Source organism: Drosophila pseudoobscura, chromosome 4 (genome assembly GCF_009870125.1).
Source record: "Drosophila pseudoobscura strain MV-25-SWS-2005 chromosome 4, UCI_Dpse_MV25, whole genome shotgun sequence".
Classification (NCBI taxonomy): domain Eukaryota; kingdom Metazoa; phylum Arthropoda; class Insecta; order Diptera; family Drosophilidae; genus Drosophila; species Drosophila pseudoobscura.
In genome coordinates, this window is record NC_046681.1 from 28,321,702 (window position 1) to 28,343,823 (window position 22,122).

A 22,122-nucleotide genomic window follows, 5' to 3' on the forward strand; every position below is an offset into this window, starting at 1 on the left:
GTTCCACTGTATTAGACGCCCAATTAGAGTGATTATGCCCCGAATTGTGAATCCAGAGCTTAAATGAGCCGCCGTTTCCCGATTCACAGCACAAAAATGTCGCACAGAATAACGCATTAAATCAGGGCACAAAATTACACAAATATTTGTAAACTGTTGGCCACAAAGCAGAACAGCAGCATATCTGCATGGCTAAAATAGTTGCGAATTCTTCTTTGTCGGTTGGCTGTGTACATTTTTTGAATATGGAGCACGTAGAGCACACGTGGCAAATGCTCATGCGTTTCGGGGAGTCCCCTGAGAATGTTCTGGATAACAAATCCGACTCATTTTGGGCCACAAAAATGTAATAAAATTAACAAACTTAAAGCTACTAAAACATTCTTAAATTCGGAACTTGGTTTAAAGACATTCCCGTACGATTTTGTTCCTCGCTCCAAAAACTTGGTTTCTTTTTTGCCTGTCAAGTGCTAAAAAGAGAGGGAGGAGGTGGAAAAGAATGAGAGAGGCAATGCTGCACAATTTAATTATACAGTTAATTTGCTTAAATGGTTGACGGCTGGCACAGCAATTCAAGTGTTGACAGTGGGAATTGCCGGAGGAAAAAAGAGGAATATTCCATCACATCACAGTTTGCGGCGGAAGGGGGAAGCCTCCCATCCCATCCCACATTTTTCGACCAAAAAACTTTGTTTGATTCCAAACAAGAATGAAGGAAACGAAGTGGAGGACGATGGCGCTTTCTGCATCAAACACATGCAGACAGGTTAAGCGCTTTGCCTCTGGCTCTGGCTCTGCCTCTGGCTCATTCTCATACACCTCCAACATGCACCGGTTATTAAATTTGGGCCCTTTGTAAGTTCTCCCTTTTCGCACTCTCTCTCTCTCTCTCTCTCCCTCTCTCTGTTTGGAGCTTCTGGGATATGTGGTATCCTGAAATACCTTACGGAGTTAGTTGGCCTAACTAAGTTTTGCCAAAGTTGGGGCTCAACTGGAATTCCCGTGCTACCCCAAAATGCGATTAGAATCAAGCAAACTTTATTCGTAGTAATTCCACCAGAGGAAAGGCGTATGGGTATTTAAAGCCTGCAATTGGAAATACGGAATATTTGAATGCAAAGAACTGTCTATATCCGTGCTCCCAAGGTACTATCCTCATATGGAATCAATGGATTTGTGGTGTAGTACCCGTAAGTGCCCCATCCCCCTGCCTGTTAAATCAATTGAATCTCCTCACGTCCACCGTAAGCCCAAAGCACCAGCTGTCTCTCAATATTGAGACGCTACAGCTTTGGCCAAGTCATAAACTTGCCTTCCACCGTGTCTTGTCTTGTCCTGTCCTGTTTCGTCTTGTCGTGTGCGGCCTTCCTCCTCTCGCTGGCAAAGAGCATTTCAGCACGCCCGTACAATTCAATTAATGGGCATTCAAATGATATAAACCTACTGAGGCATTTTTAGTGCAGCCACATCGTCGAGTGCTCCGATTCATTAGCAAGCACTGAGAGCGGGGATTGGATTGGAGTAATGCCAAGGGATGCATGGGAAGTGGACACTGCCCCTCCCCCTGAGGCCGGAGGCCATAGCAACTACCAGTCCAACACGTGTCGTGGCGTGTACCCCAAGGAAAACAACAGGTGCAAAGAAAAAGGAGCACCTAGACAGTCCTTGCCTAGTAACGGGGCAGTCCACATACAAGCCGGGCGCGTGGCAACCCTGACACGTTGCCCCCAGCAACCGGAAGGTACAACAAATAGTGGTGTTTCGAGAAAAGTGAAAGAGTTTTCCGTGAAAACCGAAAGTTAAATCTAGTCAGAATATATCCAGCGATCGAATTGGATATATTCGTGTATAGAAACATCTCAAGATGAGCCAGCGCACTAAATTCATTATAAATACATCGGGTAAGCCTTCAGAGCTGATGGAGCACTCTTTCCGCCAAAGAAGGCAAACTAAAACACTCTCGACACCTGCCTCTCCTGCTCCTCTGCTGCTCTGCAGTTGAGTACTTTGCAGTTCGGATGCCGGGCACGGAGCTGGATGAGCAAACAGCCACTATACTGGAGTTTCTGGAGCAGGAGGAGCACACGGTTATCTCGGCCGTGCATAATAAATCCGATGGCAAAATCAAATTTCACCATCGTATACCCAACGACGAGGTCTGTTTGCTTTTCTACAAGGTGCCGCAGGTCGGCGGTGGCCAAGGAGCCGGCCCCCATGTCGCCCCAGCAGCCTCTGAGCCCCTACTGGGCATATTAACACTGGAGGGTGGCCTGGTTAAATCCATTTACAATTCCGTTTCCCGTGTCTACTCACCCGCCGTCGCCCGTGTAAGTTCCGTTCCATGTGTAATGCAGATCCGTGTAGTGCAGTGCAGTGTAGTGTAGTGTAGTGCAGAGCAGTGCCATGCCTGATAAATCCCACTCGGATCAAATTACTTTGCTCTTTTGCATGCTTCCAGTAGTAGCTGGAAGAACTTTTAATCGCATTTGCGCATAATTCAATCTGGCCTGCAATTGCATTTTGTCAATTATATTTGCTGTTCCACTCCACTCCGTGCAATGCAATTTGTTTTACCAATAGCCCCATTCTCATTCTCCTTATCCGCCATTCTTTCCATTTGCAGCGCAACGAGTACGGCACGGAGTTAAGCGGCCTCCTGGAGAATTTGCACGTGTCGCTGGGATCCAGCTTGGGACTCCCGCAGAGCGGTAAGTATATAAGAGATCGAATTGCATTCCACTTTTTGGCTCTTTCCACTGAAAAAATGGCGAAAATAGTTATTCCAGTAAGATTCCAAGAATTCCAAGAACACGATACAGAAAAGACAATCAAGTTCAAACTATCTGGCAGCACCTTCCACCAAATTCAAGCAAGGTGGCAGCATCCTCACCTATCGCTGCTCGATCTTCCGCTTCCACTTTCCAACGACTGTTTTGCGTGTTGTGTTTGCTCGAGTTCACAGCAAATTGTTTATTTCACAGGCATAACCAGTCTTAAGGATGAAATCAAATATTGGAAACAAAAACTGGGACAGAAATCGAGCTCTCGATTGGACCGCGAAGCAGCGCAAGTGTTTATTGGGGTCTTGGAGAATATAGAAAAGCAAATCAGGTAAGAAAGCCAAAATTGCATAGTCAAACGTGATATAAAGACGTAAACAACAGCACAATAGATGGTGGAAATCCCAGCAGCACCATTGAGGAGTTCCTCGACCATGCCCACAACAATCTGGACGAACTGTGGCGACTGCCCTACAACTATTCACAGCAGCGAATGGCAGATCTGTTGGACATCATTGGGAAGCGACTGTTGGAGGTCTGCTTGACTCAACTGCTGGCAGAGGACATCTGGAGCCTGCATTCCTACCATGTCAACAGCCTGATGAGCCAAAGCATTGACACAGTGGACGCTTGGATCCAGTTGTGCGACTCGCTGACGCGCCTCTTCTGGCCGAACTATGTGAAGCATCCGTGGCTGGGGGAGCCGCATGTGCCCAAGCGCGGGCAGCAGTTCAAGGAGCGCCTCAGCGAGATTCGGAATATCAAGCAGTTGTACAAGCAAATAGCCACTCTCCTGGACGATGCAGAGCTGCAAGAGATGTTCCAGGAGCAGGCCCCATTTACCGGTGAGCAGGGCACTGGTGTACGAACCCACGTGCGACTGGCATTCTCACCGACGCGACGCTATCTTTCCAGACTTTAACATTTTCGACACCTCCTCAAACGGACAGGCCAAGTGGCACAAGGCTTTGCACCACTTTGAGCAGGTCCTGCAGCCCATCGATGAACGGATTGCGGCCGCTCTGAAGGCTCAGCTGCATCACCACTTGAGCAACCCACGACAAGTCATCTTCATCTTCTCGAAATATGAAACCCTTATACAGCGGCCGGCAGTCCTCGAGCTCCTCTCCATCGAACGAGAGCAGTTCTTGCAATCGTTGCACATTCTGCTGCAAGAGCTGCGGAAGGCCATGACGGACACGAACATGGAACCGGACACGGGTCATCTGTCAGTGATCTGCAATGAGTGCCGCTGGTTAAAGGTGGTGCAGTATCAAATTCAGGAGATTGAGAAGGTCAGCCATCTCATAAGCGGCCGAGAGGGCTTCGACAAGATCAACAAGGCAGTGCAGGAAATCAAGGAGGAGACAGAGTCGCTGTTGCGTACCAACTTTGAGATATGGTCGGGGCAGTGCTCTACAGCAGTGAAAAGCGGGGAGCTCAGGTGAGAATTGTCTCCATTATTGGATTCTGCCATATAATCACCATCCCCTTCACAGACTACGCGATGATCAGGCCGTTGTGAAGTTTGAAAAGGAGGGCCGCCAACTAATGCGAGTAACCTTCAACCCGAAGCTGGTAACCTTCTGCCAGGATGTTCGGGAGTTTGAGAACCTTGGCTACAACGTGCCCTTGGATGTTCGTGCGTCTGCCACGCATGCGGCCAAGTACATGTGCTATGCCCGGCGGCTGCAGCAGATTGCCACGTTCCACAATACCATTGGGGACCGCATGATTCCCTGCCAGCGTCCAATAATGCTGAAGAATGCACTGGAGCTGCAGCGTCTGGTGCAGAGCGAGACGGTGGCCTGGCAGGACGAGACTTCAGTGCAGCGTTATGTGAATATCCTGCAGGCAGCTGTGTCCAAACTCTCGTCGGACAACACCCTTCTCGTGGGATACCACGAGCAGGCCAAGCGAACGGTAGGACGTCGATTGATCGAGAGTTCTCTGAGATGTACATATATTTAAAACCCACTCTGTTAAAGGTAATGAAGCTTATGGGCACCGATTTGCTTACTCAAAACCAAATCTGGAAGGACGAACTCCGACACTTGCGGGAGCTGTTGGCCACGCTGGAGCGCCAGGGCTACACCCATTTGGATGCCTTCAAGCTGCACTGGGACCATCAGCTGTACAAAGTGCTCGAGTATCAGTATATACTCGGACTTCTGGACATGAACAACAAGCTGCCGGATATCCACATCAAGCTCGTGTTGCGCCAGAGGGAGCTCTGCTACAGTCCGCCGGAGGAGGAGATACGGGAACTCTACTTCAGCCAGCTCCGACGCTTCATCGAGCGACCGTGCAACTTCCACGGACTCTCGGAGCACAGCTCGGAGCTGTTCAAGTCTATGGTGACGGTTAATCGCCATCATTTTGGTCCGCTGTACAAGAGGGCAGCGGAGTTGTTCGATAAGCTGGAGGATTTCAAGACGATCTGGCTGCCATGGATAGCTCTGGGGTGTGTGGACGTGGAGCAGCTGTGCGGCATTCACCTGAATGAGGCGGATGACTGGGACCGCAATTTCCGGGCCTGCAAGCACTTCAGCCAGCAATTGGCCAAACTCCAGCAGGCAGAGGAATCCATCGATTGCTTGGTGATCAATGTCCTGCCCCTCCGAACCGACATTGAGTTCATCAGCAGGCGGTACTGGGAGTCGCTGTCCAACAGCTTACGCTCCTCCATCCTCACGGATGTGGGAGTGGTGCAGGAATTTCTGCAGAATGCCCTGCAGTTTCTGCAGAACGTGCCCATGGACGAGGGTAGCATTAGTCAGTCAGGCATGAAGTACGAGAAGATCATGAGCGAGCTGCCGCAGATCGGAGAGACCCTGGAAGTGGTGAGGGCCAAAGATGCCTGTCTGGCGGGCTGGTGCAAGGAGCGGGTGACAGCTCTCACCGGCATCCTGCAGCAGTGGGAGCAGCTTCAGCCACTGCTGGAGAATCATGCAGTGATCCTCCAACGTCAAGTGGATATGATCAAGAACCAGGCCCAGACACAGCTTCAGAACCTCAGAAATGAAGCCGAAAAGTTTCTACTTCGCTGGGAGTCCACCATCGCCGAACTGGAGGCCAACGAGCAGTCCACCCTAGAGGTGTTCAAGGAGCGCCGCCAACACTGGCAGCAGCTGCAGACGAAGAAGCAGCAGCTCCTGGACGAGTGCTCCAAATTCAACATGGAGTTCCCCTCGGACATGCTGCAGCCGTTCGCCGAGATTGACAGCCAAATGGAACAGCAGTCAAAGCAGTGGCAGGTCTACGACTCCTTCCTGAGCGAGCTCCAGCCCATCCTGCAGGAGGAGTGGACCATTTATCGCCGACGTCCCTATGTGCTCAACGAGTTCATTGCCAAGTGGGAGGGTTCCGTGCATGCCTCCATAGATCTACCCTCCAAGCGCATCCGTCAGCAGGTGGAGCGCCTCCAGCTGGCCCTGCCCGTCCTGCAGCAGCTTCAATCGGATGCGTTGAGCGAACGCCATTGGGCGAGGATCTTTCAGCTGCTTCATCGAAGTCAATCGAAGCCCTTGCACTCGATACTCCTTCAAGACATCTTGGAGGATTTGGATGCCCTTCAAGCGGCTGCCGCAGAGATCGGGAGCATTGTGAGGCAGGCATCTAGCGAGCAGATTGTGCGGCAGGCTCTGGTCGAACTCGATCAGTGGGCAGTGACGGCTCAGCTGAAGCTCATCGCGCGCACAGATGCCTCCGGGCAGACCGTATCCCTGATCAAGGACTACCAGGAGGTGCTCAACAAGATTGGCGATAATCAATCTCTGCTGCAATCGGCCAAGAACTCGGCTGCCTTCGACAGCTTCTCAGATCAGGCAGAGCTGTGGGAGAGTCGCCTCAACACGCTGGATGCCCTGCTCACGAGTCTAAGTCACTCGCAAAGACGGTAAGAAAACAATACAAGAGTTGGAATACATAATAACCCACATATCCTATCTAGATGGGTATATTTGGAACCCGTTTTTGGATCGGGAACTCTGCAGCAGGAACAGTCACTGTTCAAGCGCATTGACAAGGACTTTCGTTTCGTGATGCGGGAAATCGAAATGGATGCCCGGGTCACTTCGCTGATTAAGATCAACAACATCAGCACCATTGTCCATGCCTTGGAGACCCAATTGGCGAGATGTCAGCAGAATCTGATGAGCTACATAACCGTAAGACCTGTGGATAACTTGGCAAGTGTATAGCTCAATTGAGGCAATCAATCAATCTTCCGCAGGACAAACGGAACTCCTTTCCACGCTTCTATTTCCTGGGCGACGATGATCTGCTGGAGTTGCTGGGGCAGGCCAGCAAGGACGCGGACATCATACAGCGACACATCCGTAAGCTATTTCCCGGGTGTCACAGCCTGAGCATAAGGCAGACTGCCGCCGATGCCAATCAATTCTCCATTGTGGCTGTGCACAGTGCCGAGGGCGATGAGCTGCAGCTAAGCCAGCCCGTGGATATGAAAGGCGACATAGAGGTGAGTCGCTGTCGCACGCAGAATATGAAACATTATCCCCAATCCATAATCCATTTCCATCAAAGCGCTGGCTGAATCAACTTGTCACGGCCGTCCAGGAGACGCTGCGGGGCCAGATCCATGAGTGCTACTCCAACACCAGCGCCAACAGCGACAGCCTCAGCGAGCAGATCCTAAGGAAGTATGTCAGCCAGGTGCTGGCCACGGCCCGGGCTCTGCACTTCACCCGCCAGGCGGAGCAGGCGATTGGCGCCATGGCGCTGGCGAAGCTCCAGCAGCAGCTGAAGGCGGAAATTGCCCATCTGGCGGCAATGAAGCAGCGTGCCGAGAGCGGAAGCTTGATGAGCCTTAAGCTGCGTGCCCTGCTCCTGGACCTGGTGCACTATGCCGGGGTGGTGGAGCAGCTGCAGCGGCACAATGTGATGCATGTCGGCGACTGGCACTGGCTGTGTCAACTCCGATATTACCTGGCCGCCGGAGGAAGTGGCAGTGTGAGTGGCAGTCGGCAGGTGTGCGTCCGCATGGTTTATGCGGAATTTGAATACGCCTACGAGTTCCTCGGCCAGGCCAACAAGCTTGTCCACACCCGGCTGACCCACAAGTGTTATCTCATCCTCACACAGGCCATGCACATGGGCCTGGGCGGTAATCCCTTTGGGCCGGCGGGCACTGGCAAAACCGAGTGTGTGAAGGCCCTGGGAGCGATGCTGGGACGCCTAGTGTTGGTTTTCAATTGCGACGAGGTAAGAGTGCTGGCCTATAACAGGGCCCAAGTCCAAACCAAACCAAAGCAAACTCCAGCCCCAGTGCAATTTGTCATTATGTCATGAATTGTTTGCAGAATGTGGACACCGAATCGATGAGTCTAATCCTGACCGGGCTGGCCCGCTGCGGTGCCTGGGGCTGCTTCGACGAGTTTAATAGGTTGCAGGAGGCCACCCTCTCGTCCATATCCATGCTGATCCAGCCCATCCAGAGTGCCCTCAAGGAGAAATCCGACAGCGTTCAAATTGGCGAGCGAAAGGTGAGTCAGATGAGTTATGAGTTACCTGTGTGTCTCTGGTTCGAAACTATCTTGTGTGTGCACAGAATGAATGTGTTCGCTGTGGTTGGTCTTTGGCTTGAGTAGTTTACTTTTGTGGTGCGGAAAAAGAAGGGTTCAAAGGAAGATTCATGTCATGGATGGGAAGTGGAGGGAAGTCAACAATTTGTGTAACTATCTCTCTGAAAAGATAGAACTAAGATTTTCTAGAAAAGAATCCCTATCCATAGTCCCTGTCTCTGGCTGGAGAAGGTGCCTTTGTGATCAGCAAAGTACATTTTTTGAATATGGGATATATATGTAAATGATCTATACCTATTTTTAGAATAATTGGAAGTAGTAAACACTCTCAGCATATTCATACTAGAGTCCTGGTTGAACAGCCAAACGAATCGATTCGGTAGAACTCGGTATTCGCTTTGTTCGGTCCGATCGAAAGTTTTAAAGAGGCATGACTATAGCTGTGATTTTATGAAAACTTTGGATCACTCCAGTTCTTTAGTTCACCGCGAAATAAATAAATTTTTAAGGAATGATATTTAAATGCAATATGGAATATGCATTCTTATTCGTATCCACAAACTCCTTCCATTCAATCTGTATCTCTTCTTCCTTCATTCTCTTTGAGATTCAATTCAATTAGTAATAATTTTTCCTTGTACAGGTGCAACTTAACCAACATTGCGGCATCTTTGTGACATTGAATCCCGCTGGAGCCGAGTACGGCGGACGTCAGAAGCTGCCCGGCAATATTCAGGCCCTGTTCCGGCCCATCGTCATGCAGCAGCCGGAGCCAGGAGAGATTGCCCGTGTCATGCTGTTCGTTGAGGGATTTACGGCGGCCGCAGACATCGCATCGCGCATCGTGGAGCTCTTCGATTTGTGTGGCAAGATGCTGTCTGCCCAGCGACACTACGACTGGGGATTGCGAGAGCTGAAGACGGTGCTCCTGGTCTGTGGCGAGGGGCTGCGCGGACGGTTAACGAGCGGGTCTAATGAGCTGGCAGGCGCTAATGACGAACTGTCTGTTGTGGTGCAGTGTCTGCGCTCATCAACCATGTCCAAGCTGGCGCAACACGACGTCTCGCGTTTCGAAATGCTGCTGCGTAATGTGTTCCCGGAAATTGGCACCTCGGAGACGGCGGCGACCCCACTTCAGCAGTCATTGGCCGCTGCCTGCGGGACTCTGGGCCTCTGTCCGAGCGAGAGGCAAATTGAAAAGGCTCTGCAGCTTCAGGAGCAGCTCCAGAAACGAATGGGCGTGGTGCTGGTGGGCCCGCCAGGTTGCGGCAAGTCCACTATCATGGCCCTGCTCCGGCAGGCCCTGACTTCCTCGGGGATGCAGCTGCGAGTGCACACCATCAGCCCCAAGTCGATGAGTCGCGTGCAGCTGCTCGGACGTCTGGACGCAGACACGAGGCAGTGGCAGGACGGCGTGCTCACCCACACGGCGGTGGCAGTCAATCAGGAGCCGGCCCAAGTGCACTCGTGGATTGTGTGTGACGGCAGCATCGATCCGGAATGGATAGAGGCCCTCAACTCGGTGCTGGATGACAACAAGTGAGTGAGAAATGAAAAAGTTGTGGTTTAATTTCATTGGTAGCAAGTGTTTTTGCTACTTATATTTTGCTCGTATTTGCGCATAAATTCGTAATAATTATTTACGGCTTGCCATGTATCATTATATCATAGGTGTAATCGTACAATTATCGTTATCGTATCGTTATATCGAATCTCATTATCTTAAACTTGCAAATATTGTAGGAATGCGCGAATGCATCCATCTATCACTTAGCGACTAAACAAAATACGTACAGACCTAAAAAACAGAGAAATGCTGAGGCGATGACGATGACGACAACTTATCCGGGATCGGGGAAGCCCACAAATGTAGCGCCGCGCACTCACGCAATCAACGCAATGCGCGACGCAACGGCATTTTACAAATGGCGTCTTAACTTAACATTCAAACAAATATCGAACATACATGAGTGTTTGAGACAAACCTTAGAGCTGTGACTTCTATAAGAAAAGGGACATAAAACAAGAGACTACATCTAGGGCTTTAAATATTGCAAGGATGTTGGATACTGAAGAACAGTTAAAGCATTGACAGAAATACCGGATACTTGTGAGACAAAGATACGTTTTCTCATGATATTGCTACAGGTCAAGTCTACTTCTGTTACTGATGCCATAGTTCCATAAACATCTGCCTTGTCACAGGAAAACGTACTTTTGCACATCATAAAATCAGAAATAGGAATCACAAAAACAATTTAATCACAACTCTAAGCACAGTGGGTTCCGAGTGGGCATTGCGTTGAACCTTTTTCCGGTGTGGAGGCACTTTCCAGACCCACTGTAGGCGCACATGAACGTGTGAAATGTGATTAGCTGGCTAGCGTTGAGCTTAAAAACTAAAGGCGAGAATCTTTCACTGCTGCGGATGCTGCAACTGTTGAGGCGGTGGCTGCTGATGTGTGGCTGGTGGTGGCGGTGGCGGCAGTGCCACAGAGGGTGGCGGCGGAGGCAGCGCCGCCGATCTCATGTGCTGCATATGGGCCTGCGGTGCCATGTGCTGGAACATGTTGCAGTGCTGCTGCTGCTGCTGTTGCTGCTGGAGATGGTGCTGCTGCTGCTGTTGCTGCTGCTGGTGGGCAGTGAAGTGGTGCTGCTGTGGCTGGGCGGGATTCACATCGGGCGCTGTCTGCAGTATGATCTCCGGCTCCAGGTTGAGAGCCATATCCTGATCGTCCTGCGTGTGCTGCTGGCCCCGTAGCGATGCCAGAGCAGCCGCCTGGGCAGCGGCCATGGCCGAGGCGGACACATCTTGGCCGTACTCCTGCTTGATGCCGTTCGGGCCCGCATACAGCGTGGCACTCAGATTCTGGTGGAGAATGGGGTGGCACAGTTGCGGCATCAGCGTGACGCTGGTGATGGGCAAGGCGGGGTGCGCGAACGACCGCGGCGGATACAGCTGCTGCAGCTTGTTGAGCTGCTGCAAGTGCGTGGGCGTCGCGTGGGCCGGCGGCGTCAGCTGGGTGAGAGTGCTCGCCGCGGACGTCGCATGCGACATGTTGCGGCCCCGCTGGTGCGGCAGCTGGTGGTGCTGCTGCTCCTGGAGATGCGAGGGTGGCGGCTGCTGTTGCTGTTGCTGCTGCAGCTGCTGTTGTTGTTGTTGTTGCTGGCCCTGGGAGGTTGGCGGCAGACCAACCTCGGGCTTGACAACAGGCACTGGCGGTAGTATGGCCGCGAATTCGGGCGGGAGCTGTGAGGGATCGGTCACCAGGAGTCCCTTCTTGCGGTCCTTGCGTATCTTGTCGCGCAGCTTCTCGAGCTGCCGGAAGGCCTCGTTCGCCCTCCGCGCCTTCTTTCTGTCCCGATCGCGCTCCTGCTCCAGCCGCCGGTACTCGGGATTCATGCGCTTGATGCGCTTCCTCTCGCGATCTCTCTCCCGCTGTATCATTTTCAGCCGCAGCTCCTCCTCGGGGGTCAACTGCAAATGAGAAGGAAGGGGGAACACATATTAAAGCAACACGTTCTGAGCCTCCAGCATTGTGGGAGTTTGTATATGGCGTTTGGAATGGGTTTACACTACGCAAAAGGTCCCCAGTCCCCACTCCCAAGTCTTATCCCCAGTCCCATGTCCCATCTACTTAAGCCTATTCTAAGCGTGTGTCGTGTGCGGGTACGTGTCTGGTGTGTGTGTGTGAATGAGTGTTGGGATTTATAGATATAGATATATATATTGGAAAAATGCTACGTTCGAGCGTCGTGCCTTCTTGCGAAATCGGTCGCGTTCGCGCTCCATTCGCCGATATTCGGGATTCATGCGCTTGATGCGCTTTCTTTCGCGATCCCGCTCGCGCATGATGAACTTGTGGCGCGCCTCCTCCTCGGGTGTCATCAACTGGAATTATACAGATGGGAGAGCGTTTGGTTTGTATAGAAAGGCAGCACAAATTGGGTCGATCGATCGTTGTGTGGTTTCTTTTTGTTTTGTTTTGTGTGTGTGTGTTTTGTGGGTGGACAGTGAGAGTGAAGTGCAAACTAAACAGGGAATCTCTTCGTCTATATCTATATCTATGTATCTTTGTGTTATTGATCCTCATCTTGTCTTGAAATGCTTGCTTGCAGACTCTTGACACTGCCATCGGGCTGGCGGATACAGTTCGGGAACAATGTCAACTTTATCTTTGAGACAGACGATGTGCGTCATGCCTCCCCGGCGACCATTTCCCGAATGGGCATTGTCAACATGAGGTAAGAGAGGAATATATTATCTCTACGTATGGGCACACTCTAATGGAATGCCTTCTGCAGCTACGACTACTACCCCGCCAAAGAGATACTGAGGCACGAACTGTCCAAGGAGCCCTATGGGGATCTGTTGCAGAGCTACGTGGATGGGAACTTAAATTATGCTATGGATTGGCTGGAGAATCAGAATTTGCTGAGGTGATACTGGGATTACATAGCTTAAAGATCTCCTATACGTAAACCCTTGTTCGTTTCTTTGCAGTCAACTTCCTGGAATCAGTCGTGCCAATCTGATGCGTTCCCTGCTCCTCCAGCTACATGGCTCCCAGTTTTTGGAGGAATACGGAGCTGCCACTCTGCGTGCTCTGTTCGGCTATGTGCCCAACGATCGTCAGGGGGAGTTCGCCCAGCTAGTCCTGAAGCATGCCAATCTCTATGTGGCACAGCCCAATCACGCAGACCTCTCCTACTACGACAGACAGCGCGCCGCCCTGGACCAGTATGCGGTGGATTTGGTGGAGAGGCCAGAGAATGGCAGTCACCTCATAGTAACCGCCTATGTAAAGTCCTACATGGGAATACTGGAAACTCTGCTCAAGGCACCGGGAAACAGGACTCCCCCCTTCATGCTGGTGGGTCCCAGTGGTGCAGGAAAGACCCTACTCTTGCAGCAGGCCGTGCTGGAGCATTCTGGCTACCAATTGGCCACAATCAACTGCTCCACGCAGCTCACGCCTGGCTATGTCCTGCACACACTGCGCACCCACTGCGTGACGGTGAGTGGATTGCGCGGACGGGAGTACAGGCCGAAGCAGGCGCGACTGGTGCTGTTCATGAAGAACCTGGATCTGTGCCAGCTGGATGCTTGGGGAGCCTGCGAAATTGTGGAGCTGCTCCTTCAGCTGGCACAGCGCGGAGGCTTCTATGCCGAGAACCTCGAGTGGATTAGCGTGAGCGGATTGCAAATCTGTGCCTCCATTAGTGAAAATTTTCTGAAAATTTCCCCGCGCTATCTGGCGCTGAACCAATACGTGAGAGTTGCCCGTCCCACATCCTCGGACATGCTGGCCATCGTCCAGTGCCGCCTGGAGCCGTTGCTGCGCGAGCATTTCAGGCCAAAGGGCAACGTCAATTTGCAGCATGTCAGCGAGTGTCTGATGGAGTGCTTCGAGAAGGTATCTATTGGCCACTTGAATGGGAATGGGGATGCGGATAAAGAGTATCTGCTAATTGACTTTCCCCCTTTTTCAGCTGCAGGCTACGTTCAATACCATGGGAGTTGGGCAGGCGCACTACCAATTCAGTCCGAAATGCGTCATGAAGCTGCTGGATGCGCTAGTCTTCTATCCCCCCAGCGATTTCAACGAGGTGGGTTTGCGTGCGGGCTTGGCTCTTTGACTCCAAAGCTAATCACATTCCACATCCGCCCCATCCCATTCCCTTGCAGGCCCTCTACTGCGAGCTGTTGGGGATGTTCAGGGACCGATTGGTCAGCGAGGAGCATGTCCACCAGTTCGAGGCGATACTCAAGCAAACGATGCGCAAATATTATGGCAAGGAGGTAGGATATTGCTATTATCCGACTGTTGGACTGTTGGCATTTGCCTAATGAAACGAAACATTTCCCCCGGCAGAAGGTGTTCTTTGTGCCCAAGTCGGCCAAGTCGAAGGGACTGTTGCATGGCCTGGCCCATGATGAGTGGCTGGAGGAGGTGCAGAGACAGGTCACAGTATGCAGTGAGTATGAGGAATGAGTACACCCATCCCACTGTGGAGTCGGGGTTAGAGGTTAATGTCAGAGATTGATTCAGAGTTCTCACGCAGTTCTCAGAGTTGTCCAGCTGTCAGCTGCCAGCTATCGGCTGTCGGGTCTGTAAAACCGTTCCTAGATCTCCTATCTCTGTTGACTGTTTCAAGCTGTTTCAAGACAAGAAGAGTATATTGGTAAATCGGGGATAACTACACTGGGCCTTGGCGTCTGCTTGCGGAATCGGTCCCGCTCTCTCTCCATCTGGCGGTACTCGGGATTCATGCGCTTGATGCGCTTCCGCTCGCGATCCCGTTCCCGCATGATGAACTTTTGGCGTGCCTCCTCTTCGGGGGTCATCCACTGAAAGTACATAGAGAACGGGTAGAACGGGTAGAAAGGGTAGAAAAACAAACAGAAAGCTTGGGAACAGAAACAGAAAGAATTGGTTCTTTCAATGGAAGGCCTACAAGAAGAGACACAGATAGTGGCAGAGAGGACGGATGGGACAGATATGTGAGTCAACTTCAATGATGTCTGGGTGAGAGCTCTGGTTGAGAAGAGGTTTACAAAAGGATAGTTGTAACTAAACAGATGCATCCCATTCAACAGATTTTAATATTAATCGAATCCCCCCTTTCCCTTACAGACACCGAAAGCTACAGCATTGGTGCACCCATAACAGAGGAGCTACTGCATCACACGGCCAAAGTGGCACGCGTCTTGGCCAGAAACGATGCCCACATGCTGATTATGGCCCAGGCTGGCGGACGTCACTTGGATGCCATTTATGCAGCGGCCACCATGCAGGAGGCCAAAGTGTTGACCCTTCAAGGCGGCCCGTCGTATGACCTGACAGAGTTCTACAACGATCTGAAGATGGCCATGCAAGGGGCTGCCATGGAGCAGCAGATGAGCTACCTGCTCATAGAGCACTGCTGGCTCTCCTATGTCCCAGAGATACTGAAACCCATTGAGGCGCTGCTCGAGGGGAGTGAGATCTTGGAACTTTTCGGAGATGATCTGGAGGCGGTGGCCAGCACTCTCAAGCAGGCGGCGCAATTGGAGGGATATCAGGAGTCGCTGGGAGCGTATTTCATGAAGCGTACGTTGAAAAAGCTTTTGGGGTAATGATGATATATCTTTCGGTTTTTCCCGTTTAGGGGCCAGAGAGAATCTCCACCTCATCTTGGTGCTAGATCCCAGCAGTCCCAGAGTTCAGGACTACTTTAACAGCTGTCCGGCGCTGCATCGTCAAATGGACCTACTCTATGTCCGATCGGAGTCCAGGGAAACCCTGACCATGCTGCCCAAGCAGTACATTGAACTGCTCAACGATGCAGCAGCCGGCGGAAGTGGCCGTGGCAAGGTGCCCGTGTGCAGCCACTTTACAGACGTGGCGGAGGAGCTGCCCCAGGAGCAGCCCCCTCAGCGGTACTACCAACTCATCTCGAGCTACTACCACCTGTACAGCAATGCGGCGGCGGAAATTGACCAGAGATTGGGGAAGCTACAGCTGGGAGTGGACAAGCTGGCCTCCGCTCATGGACTGGTGGACACGCTCAAGTCGAATGCGGCCGCCCAGGAGCAGGCGTTGGGGGAGAAGCGGCAGCTGGCAAACGATGCCCTTGAAATGATCGCGGCCACGATGCGAAATGCCAATGATCAGAAGTCGAGCATGCTAGAGCTGAAGCAACAGACGCAGCAGAGCAGCGAGCAGTTGAAGCAGCGCCAGAAGGAGATTCAGCAGGAGCTGGCTGAAGTGGAGCCCATCCTGGCGGAGGCCAGTAATGCTGTGGGACAGATCAAGTCGGAGGCTCTGTCCGAGATCCGTTCACTGCGCGCCCCTCCAGAAGCAGTGCGGGACATCCTCGAGGGAGTGCTCCGTCTGATGGGCATACGCGACACCTCGTGGAACAGCATGAAGACATTCCTTGCCAAAAGGGGCGTCAAGGAGGACATTCGCTCTCTGGACCCCGCTCGCATCAGTCCCGAAAACTGTCAAGCCGTGGAGAAGCTGCTGGCTGCCAAGGGGGATTCCTATGAATCGAAGAACGCGAAACGGGCTTCTGCAGCAGCTGCTCCTCTGGCGGCCTGGGTGCAGGCCAGCGTCCGCTATGCCCGAGTCATTCAGAGCATCAAGCCCCTGGAGCGGGAACAGAACGAACTGCAGCGAAATCTCAACGCCGCCGAAGACGAGATGCAGGAGCTGGCCAGTGGCCTGGACGATGTGGACAAGCGGGTCAAACAGTTGTCGGCCAAACTGCAGACCTATACCCAGGAGGCAGCCGTGCTGGAGCTGAAGCTTCAAGAAGCTAGCGACACCCTACAGGCGGCCGAGCTTCTGGTGGGAAAACTGAGCGCGGAATATGCCACCTGGAGCGAGCAGCTGACGAAGCTCAAGCGAGCCCACAAGACATTGGATGGGAAGACTCTGCTCCTCGCTTTGGCTATCAATTACTATGCGGGAATGGGACTGGATCAGAGGAGGTAAGGATTGTAGTCCGTAGAGTCCGTCAGACCTTACAGAAGCTACAACATGTCCGTCTGTTTAAAATTCTGCCTGGATCTTAAATTATGGATTATTACAGCAAACTGATTCGTTATCCGATTTCTATTTACAAATATTCATTGAAATCCCTCCATAGTTCCTCCCTAAAACGTCTGGCTGTGGACTTTCACCTTCCTGCCGACTTTGATCTTCGCCAGACGCTGCTCACCGAACAGCAGCAGATCATTTGGGAGAGTCAGGGCTTGGCACGGGATGCACAGATCATTGAGAGTGCCGCACTGCTGAGTGAGATGCTCTCGCTGCCGTTCGGAAGCTGTCCGGTGCCACTGCTGCTGGATCCCACCCAGACGGCTGCCGAGTGGCTGATGCCGTATTTAAAAGGAAGCGGACGAGCCTGTGAGATGGCAACTCACGGGAACGAGAGGCTCTCCTATCAGCTGGAGCTGGCAGTGCGATTTGGAAAGACCTTGCTGGTCACGGACTGCGAGCAGTTGCGCCCACCCCTGCTGCAAATGTTGCAAGGTCACATCTATGTGAGGTTCAACAAGCGACAGGTGGCCGTTGGCTCGAAGCTGGTGGACCTGCACGAGAACTTCCAGCTGGTGCTGATAAGCAAGTCGCATCGATTGGAGCTGCCGGAGGAGCAGCGGACCCAATTGAATATGCTGCGCTTCACCGTGACGGCGGCTGGCCTCGCCGATCAACTGATGTCCAAAGCTATTGTGCTGAAGAATGCGGAGCTGGAGCAGCAGAGGATCCAGCTGCTGCAGCGCGAGGGAGATCTGCTCAAGCAGCGCATGGAAATGCAGGACAAGCTGCTGGAACAGCTCTCCAAGTCGGAGGGCGACATTCTGCGGAACGAGCAGCTGCTAGCGAGCCTCAACGAAGTGAAGCAGAGCAGCGCCCAGATCGATGAGGCCCTGCAGAAGAGTGGAGATGTCAAGGCCACACTTCTGGCACAGTTTGGCGCCTTGAAAGACCTGTGCTCCCGAGCTGCCACTTTCTATGCGGGTCTGGTTCATGGATACGAGCTGTCTGCCGTGGTCTACATAGAGCTCTTCCTGGGAGCCCTGTCGAAGGACCAGCGAGATGAATCGCAGTCGTATCAGTTCCTCGTGAGGAGTGTGTATCTGAATCTGGCTCGAGCCACGCCGAGGGACAGCCAACTATCCCTTTCGTTGTGGGTCTGCCATCAGGCCTATCCCGAAAGACTCGGCTCCAAGGAGTGGGACTTATTCGTGAACAACTTCATGGGCAGCGCGGACGGAAGTGTGCTGCTTGGGAATCTGGGGCGCCTGCCCGACTGCATGGCCCGAGAGGCGCAGCTGAAGCTGGCCTTGCTCGTGCAGCTGCTGCCCGATCTGCGGCATAAACTGCAGCTTGACAAGGACTACATCTGGCGGGGGTTTATCGAGCGACAAACGGATGATGTGCTGCGTGAGTAAAACCAGGAATTAGTCGGTGAATTTCTCATGAATCTTCTCAAACTTACAGCTGCCATTGGGTCCAGTTTCCATCGTGTGCTCATCGCCCAGATCTTTAGGCCTGACCTGATGCTGCAGCAGCTCCGTAAGGTCAGCAGCGAGCTCCTGGGGCTCTCGCCGGACGCAGCCACCCAGCCCACGGTGGAGCATTTGCTGCAGCAGAGCAGCTGCGATCGCCCCATCCTTCTGATCAGTCAGGCAGAGAACGATCCCACGACAGAGCTCAAGAAGTGGGGTAGCCAAAAGTACCAGGAGATGGCAATTGGAAAGGGCAGTGAGAGGAGGGTTGTCTCAGCAATGCGCGAGGCGGCGGCCCAGGGCCAGTGGCTGTGCGTGAAGAATGTCCACCTGGTCCCCGAGTGGCTCGGACAAATGGAGCGGGAGCTCAGCGAGATGCCCAAGGCGAAGGAGTTCCGACTGTGGCTGCTATGCGAGTCCACAAAGGGATTCAGCGAGTCGACCATCTACAAGTGCCTCAAGGTGCGCTACGAACAGCCGCGGGGACTCAAGCAGATCGTGCTCCGTCTGCTGCAGAACTATGCCGCCGAGCAGGTTACATCCTCCAAGCAGCAGCCCAAGAGCCTAAAGATGCGAATGGTATTCTTCATCCTGACGGCCGCCCTCCAACAGCGACGACAGTACATCCCCCAGGGCTGGTCGAAGTACTACGAATTCGGAGAGGCGGACCTAAAGGCCGCCATGGGAGTCCTCGACTGGTTGGACGCTCAGCTGAACTCCGGAAGATGCGATTGGACTCTTTTACAGCGCCTGAGCGAGGCCCTGGCCTATGGCGGACGCGTGAACAACCTCAGGGATCTGGAGATACTCAGGAGTTACCTCACCCAATTCTGCTGTGCGGATGTCCTGAGCAATCGTTGGTCCCCCCTGGGGCTGGCCATGTCCCTGCCCACCAGTGGACACCTGCAGGACTACTATTCAGCGCTGGATAAACTCCCGGACGTGGACGAGCCCAGCATGTATGGCCTGGCGAATCAGGCACAACAACAGCGAGAAATCGAACAGGCCCGAAGGGTGATCAAAGAACTGAGAGGTTTGCACTATGGCGGGGCAGGAGAAGCTTCTGCTTCAGGAGATGAGCACGTCAGAAGTGAGCGTCAGAGGTTGGAGCATCAAATCAAACCCCTGTTGAGTCTCTGGCGCAAACTGGCAGGCGCTTGCACCATTGCCCAGACATCGAAGGAGGCGACCCAGACGGCTAAGGAACCAGGGCAAGGGGCAGGGGAAGACTCTCCCTGGTCGCTGTTTGTACTGGCGGAACTGCAAATGGGCGCGCAGCTGTATCGCACGGTGCACCAGACGTTGTCGCAGATGCATGCCTGGCTGAAGGATGCCCATAAGGTGGATCAGAGTAGCCTACGATCGCTGGCAGAACAGCAGGTGGGTGCTGCACTACCTTTAAAGGCGTTTTCCCAGACTAAAGATGTTTTTTTAATAGATTCCCGCCACTTGGCTGAAGCTCTGGCCAGGTCCCAGCAGCAACAGTGCCGTGGACTACCTTCGCGCCCTGATGGTGCGCGCCCAGGCGGCGGAGAAGCGCTACCAGGAGCAACTGCATGTGCAGTTTGCCGAGCAGATCGATCTGGTGCATGTCTACAACTGCGAGAATCTCCTGGCGTGCCTCAAGCTACTTCAGGCCCGCACTTTGGGCGTCTCCGTGGAGCGCCTGACGCTGGACAACGTCCGAAGGTCTGGAGAGGATTCCACCATCATTCTGCAGCTGCTGCCGCTTAAGGTAGGCACTTTTTACACCCAATATTTCTGTGGCGCCTTGGCGACGCCACCCCGCACCCCCATCTATCCATCCATCGCCCTGCTGCTGCTGCTCTTCGTCTTTTCTCTTCCTTCCTTTTTTTCGTTAGTGTTGTTTCTCTTACCTTCCCCATTTTGGCCATAAAGTGCGTCTCCAGCTTGCCGTTTCCGCTTTTGGCGACACTTGCTTTGCTATGGTGCTGCTGCGCCGCCTTTTCACAGCATTTAAATTGTGTTTAAAATTGATTTTGAGTAGATTTTGAGTTTTTTTCACGCCGCTTCTTTTTTTGTTTTCATTTGATTGACATTCCGGCACAGTGTGACCAGGTCGACCAACTACGGTATATTGTTGTCACTTTTTGGTATATTTGGTATATTGAGGTAAAGGTATATATATGTGTATTCGTAAATAATAGTAAAATTCATATAATTAGCTAAGACAATTGCCAGTTTTCATGCATTATGTGTTTCCGAGTTTTCTCGGATGAAATTTTAATCAGAAGTAAGCTCAAGCATGAACCGCGTTTACTGAGTGTGACCGCAGCCCATTTGAATTTTCGATGTCTATTGTTAGCGATACTTTTGGGCGATAGATAACGATTCGCCACAAAAATACGACAGGTTACGAGTTTAAACTGAAAGTAGCTACTGTATATTTACGCTAGGTGGAGCCTCGGAATAATCGAAACTCGATTTGAAATGTAAAAGATTTTGAATTTTCTTTACCCATTGCAGATTGATGGCGCCAAGGGCACAATGGATAAATCAAGTCCCTTCTTTATCACATACAAAGTGAAGGAGGAGGGCCAGTCTGCGGCACAGCCCTCAAAAAATGGCAACGGCAGCAGGAATACCCTTTATCCCTCGAAAATTAAAGAAACAAATCCGAAACTACCATTGTATTCGCGTGGAAGTCGCGACAAACTTATCTGCCACCTCCATGTGGACAATTTGGATGGAACACCTGAACAGATTCTGCTCGCAGGCACCGCACTAATCGTCGAGGATTATTAGATTTCAAAGATTATGAACCGAATAATCCTTCTTGAACCCTTGGAAAATAAAAAAGTGTAAACTTTCTTGTACAATATTTTTTTTTTCAGAAAATGGTTAAATGGAGTGTAAAGCGATTAATCAAAAGGGAAAGCTCATTTCCAAATTTGTTGAAGCCTTAAAGAATACCTTTCGAATTCGGATTATGATAATATATAAAACAGAATTTACTGTGACTTATAATTGGCAAACAAAATGAAACCCAGAAATCTGATAGGAAACTTAAAAACGCTATAAAACCGACATATCTCTAATAGAGCGATTGGCGGGCTAGTGAATGGAAAGTTTCCAAATGAACGTTTCAGTTTGCATATGAAAAAAGTCAACAAAGGTTCCCGCTGTTTCCCAATTTAAGGCGGGAAAATCTAAAAAGGAGGTGATCTGAATAACTATTCTCCAGCAATAGCAAAAGTGAGCCCGAAGTTCGCATCGACGTAGGGGTTCACTTCATTCATCCCATCCGAAAGCAGCAGAAACATCAGCAAAGATCCACCCTACGATTTCATTCCTCCAGACAGAGTCGTATCCAAAACCGAGCCCAATTCCAGCCCGAATCATATCCCATCAGGACAGAAGCGCATCCCATCGTACGAACCTAACACGCCATCGTCATCATTCGACCATCGACAACAATCACTTCGACTGTGGCAAACAATTGAGCGACTACGAGGGCTACTAGTTAGATAGACAGATTTAAATATTATATAAAAATTTGTTCCACTTGTTTATTTATTTAAATTATGTTGAATAAAAAAATTAAAAAATCATCCTTCCTGTATCTTTTACTTTCGACTACGAAAATGAGGCCGATTTTTTGCAAAATTCATGGTGTAACCATCATGATTTTTCGCGAAAATCGTGAACAAAGTGATGTCCTCTTTTCCGATGGCAGTCGATTCGCAGGACTCTCCCGATCACGAAGAGACATGCCTCGCCACAATCGGCCCATAAATGGCCGAGATATAGCCTACAGAAAAAACCAGTATTT

The 22,122-nt window shown here is 51.7% G+C and overlaps 2 protein-coding genes and 1 long non-coding RNA gene across 9 annotated transcripts; 1 reads left to right on the plus strand and 2 right to left on the minus strand.

Annotated features, from left to right (window-relative positions):
* Window positions 1-1,746: 1,746 nt before the first annotated feature.
* Window positions 1,747-21,171, plus strand: btv (dynein cytoplasmic heavy chain beethoven). The gene is made up of 25 exons (XM_002132891.3): window positions 1,747-1,901; window positions 1,999-2,327; window positions 2,624-2,708; window positions 2,982-3,111; window positions 3,165-3,625; window positions 3,696-4,224; window positions 4,280-4,703; window positions 4,769-6,678; window positions 6,733-6,949; window positions 7,015-7,263; window positions 7,329-8,006; window positions 8,105-8,287; window positions 8,970-9,865; window positions 12,446-12,571; window positions 12,632-12,766; window positions 12,831-13,743; window positions 13,820-13,936; window positions 14,016-14,129; window positions 14,203-14,305; window positions 14,965-15,420; window positions 15,479-16,805; window positions 16,964-18,264; window positions 18,322-19,709; window positions 19,768-20,064; window positions 20,817-21,171. The coding sequence occupies exons 1-25, from the start codon at window positions 1,865-1,867 to the stop codon at window positions 21,093-21,095; spliced, it is 12,684 nt and encodes a 4,227-aa protein (XP_002132927.3). The 5' UTR covers window positions 1,747-1,864; the 3' UTR covers window positions 21,096-21,171.
* Window positions 2,332-2,801, minus strand: LOC117184206 (uncharacterized). The gene is made up of 2 exons (XR_004469474.1): window positions 2,575-2,801; window positions 2,332-2,507 (listed from the first exon to the last, which is right to left on the minus strand). It is a non-coding gene; the product is annotated as an uncharacterized lncRNA (long non-coding RNA).
* LOC4817665 (ataxin-2 homolog) lies at window positions 10,566-20,432 on the minus strand. 7 transcript variants are annotated; one of them, XM_001357018.4, is made up of 4 exons: window positions 20,207-20,432; window positions 14,532-14,675; window positions 12,072-12,218; window positions 10,566-11,804 (listed from the first exon to the last, which is right to left on the minus strand). In XM_001357018.4, the coding sequence occupies exons 1-4, from the start codon at window positions 20,222-20,224 to the stop codon at window positions 10,743-10,745; spliced, it is 1,371 nt and encodes a 456-aa protein (XP_001357054.3). In that variant the 5' UTR covers window positions 20,225-20,432; the 3' UTR covers window positions 10,566-10,742. The 7 variants fall into 7 exon arrangements, with proteins under 7 accessions (XP_001357054.3, XP_033236648.1, XP_033236647.1 ...); XM_033380757.1 differs by having other exon boundaries at window positions 12,087-12,218; window positions 14,532-14,678; window positions 20,207-20,431; XM_033380756.1 differs by having other exon boundaries at window positions 14,532-14,678; window positions 20,207-20,431.
* Window positions 21,172-22,122: the final 951 nt, after the last annotated feature.

Excerpts from the sequence above, each read along its gene's own strand:
- LOC4817665 (XM_033380756.1), bottom strand. Across the intron at positions 12,219-14,531 it reads AGCAGACGCCAAGGCCCAGT|TTGATGACACCCGAGGAGGA; the intron begins GTAGTTATCCCC and ends GTATAATTCCAG. Across the intron at positions 11,805-12,071 it reads AGAAGGCACGACGCTCGAAC|TTGACCCCCGAGGAGGAGCT; the intron begins GTAGCATTTTTC and ends TCTCATTTGCAG.
- btv (XM_002132891.3), top strand. The coding sequence starts at position 1,865 with ATGAGCCAGCGCACTAAATTCATTATAAATACATCGG. Across the intron at positions 3,626-3,695 it reads GGAGCAGGCCCCATTTACCG|ACTTTAACATTTTCGACACC; the intron begins GTGAGCAGGGCA and ends CTATCTTTCCAG. Across the intron at positions 12,767-12,830 it reads GAGAATCAGAATTTGCTGAG|TCAACTTCCTGGAATCAGTC; the intron begins GTGATACTGGGA and ends GTTTCTTTGCAG.